This window comes from Ursus maritimus, unplaced genomic scaffold (genome assembly GCF_017311325.1).
Source record: "Ursus maritimus isolate PB19 unplaced genomic scaffold, ASM1731132v1 scaffold_17, whole genome shotgun sequence".
NCBI lineage: Eukaryota > Metazoa > Chordata > Mammalia > Carnivora > Ursidae > Ursus > Ursus maritimus.
The window spans coordinates 52,329,147-52,330,989 of NW_024424119.1; the positions used below are offsets into that span (position 1 = coordinate 52,329,147).

Below are 1,843 nucleotides of genomic sequence, written 5' to 3' on the forward strand. Positions count from 1 at the left end.
CCCCCCCCCCCCCCACACCGGGAGCCCCTAACGAAGGGCTCCTGCCCCACGGCTCCACCACCAGGTGGCCCTGAAGTCTTAAGCAAGTGGCTGCTGGTTTCTGAAAGTGACAAGCCCTCTGCAGGTTCGCTGTGAAGGATCCAGGGACCAGTCAGGGGTTAGAAGCCCCCAGTTAACCAGCACCGTGGCCTCCCCTGCCAGCGAGTCCGCACTCCTGTCTTACAGATGGGGGAACGAGGCTCAGAAAAGAGAAATAAGGGCTCCCTTACCCCTCCTGTGGGATCCGAGTGCCCCACTCGTGGCAGGCAGAGCCGGGGGACCCCTTAGGGGTTGGGATCATGGGGGCATGGCCCTGGCTCAGCCTATCCCTCTGTTCCCCACAGAGCTGCTGAACCCACCCAAGGGTGAGGTCCTTGGGGCCCCGGAGGAGCCCACTGCCCCGGAGGAGCTTCCTGAGTCTGTGAGCCCGTCCGCTCCTCCGGCAGAGCTGGAGCTGCCGACCTCAGAATGTGTCGTGTGCCTGGAACGGGAGGTAAGTCCGACGCAGCAGCCCCAGCCCCCGCCTGCGGGCCTGGCCTGCGCCCATCCTGGGCCCATCCTGAGCCTTTCCAGGCATGTGTGTTATTTCTAAACACTTGTTTCTAGTGGTAGAAGTAGACTGTATCCATTAGAAATTTTGGGAACTACAGGAAAGCAAAAAATACAGGAAATTACCGTGATCCCATGACCCAGATATGAGCAATGCTAATATCATTTTCTGGGACTTTCTTTCAAAAGAGGTTTTTTTCTCCCTACTTAATGAAGGAAAATTTCCCAAGTCATTAAATATCAACAGCACAGTTTTTTCTAAAGAGACTTTTAAAAAACCATCTTTTAAAATCTATAACAAAGTTAGGGGCGTTTGGGTGGCAGTTGATTAAGCATCTGATTTGGTTTTGGCCCAGGTCCCGATCTCAGGGTCGTGGGGTCGAGCCCCGGGTCAGGCTCCACGCTCAGCACAGAGTCTGCTTAAGACTCTCTCCCTCTGCCCTCCTCCCCACTCTCTCTCAAACTATAAAATGTATATATTTAGAAACCATAACAAAATCAATGCTTATTATACAAATGAAACAGTATAGCGTATAGAATAAAAACCCTCCCCTCCCCCCACCACGGGATCCTCCTGGAAAGAAGCTACCGAGTTGGCGGTTGAATTCCTCCAGGGTCTTTACTAAGCCCCGGGACGCCGTGATGCAGAGGGACAGGCTGGTTGTAACTGTAACCAAACCCCCTGCTCTGGGCCCCAGGGGTGGCTTCCAGTTTGTGCCCCGGGCAGCGCTGCACAGACGGCCCGGGACGGAGCTGGAAGCACATCCTTGGTTATTTCCTTAGGATGAGGCCTAAAGGGAGGAAGTGCTGAAGCGAGGCGCGAGCATATGCTTACGTGGCTTCTGCTCCGCGCTGTCGCAGTCCTTCCTAGACGGAGGGGCTGGTCCGTGCGCAGAAAGCCGGGTGAGACGCGCCCTGGCCTCCTGGGCAGCTGTGAGGGCACGGAGGGTCCACGATAGGGGGTCGCGGGACACCTCTGTGCGTTCGGATGCTGTGTAATGACCATGATTCTTAAGGTAGAGGATGACGAGAGGTCCGGGGGGCTCCGCTGGCCCGTTGCCGAGAACAGGCAGGGGCAGGACCCAGACGCTCCCCCTGTCTCTCCTCAGGCCCAGATGATCTTCCTCAACTGCGGCCACGTCTGCTGCTGCCACCAGTGCTGCCAGCCCCTGCGCACCTGCCCGCTGTGCCGCCGGGAGATCACGCAGCGCCTGCGGCTTTACCACAGCAGCTGAGCCCGGCCACCCGCCGCCCC

General features: G+C 57.5%; 1 protein-coding gene across 1 annotated transcript in view; it reads left to right on the forward strand.

Annotated features, from left to right (window-relative positions):
- The window catches only part of LRSAM1 (leucine rich repeat and sterile alpha motif containing 1), a 39,615-nt gene extending 37,782 nt beyond the window's left edge, over positions 1-1,833 (forward strand). Inside the window, exon 26 of the mRNA XM_040631923.1 lies at positions 1,698-1,833. Within this exon, the coding sequence (XP_040487857.1) occupies positions 1,698-1,823 (126 nt within the window). The 3' untranslated portion in view covers positions 1,824-1,833. The remainder of the gene's footprint in view (positions 1-1,697) is intronic.
- The last annotated feature ends 10 nt before the right edge of the window (positions 1,834-1,843 follow it).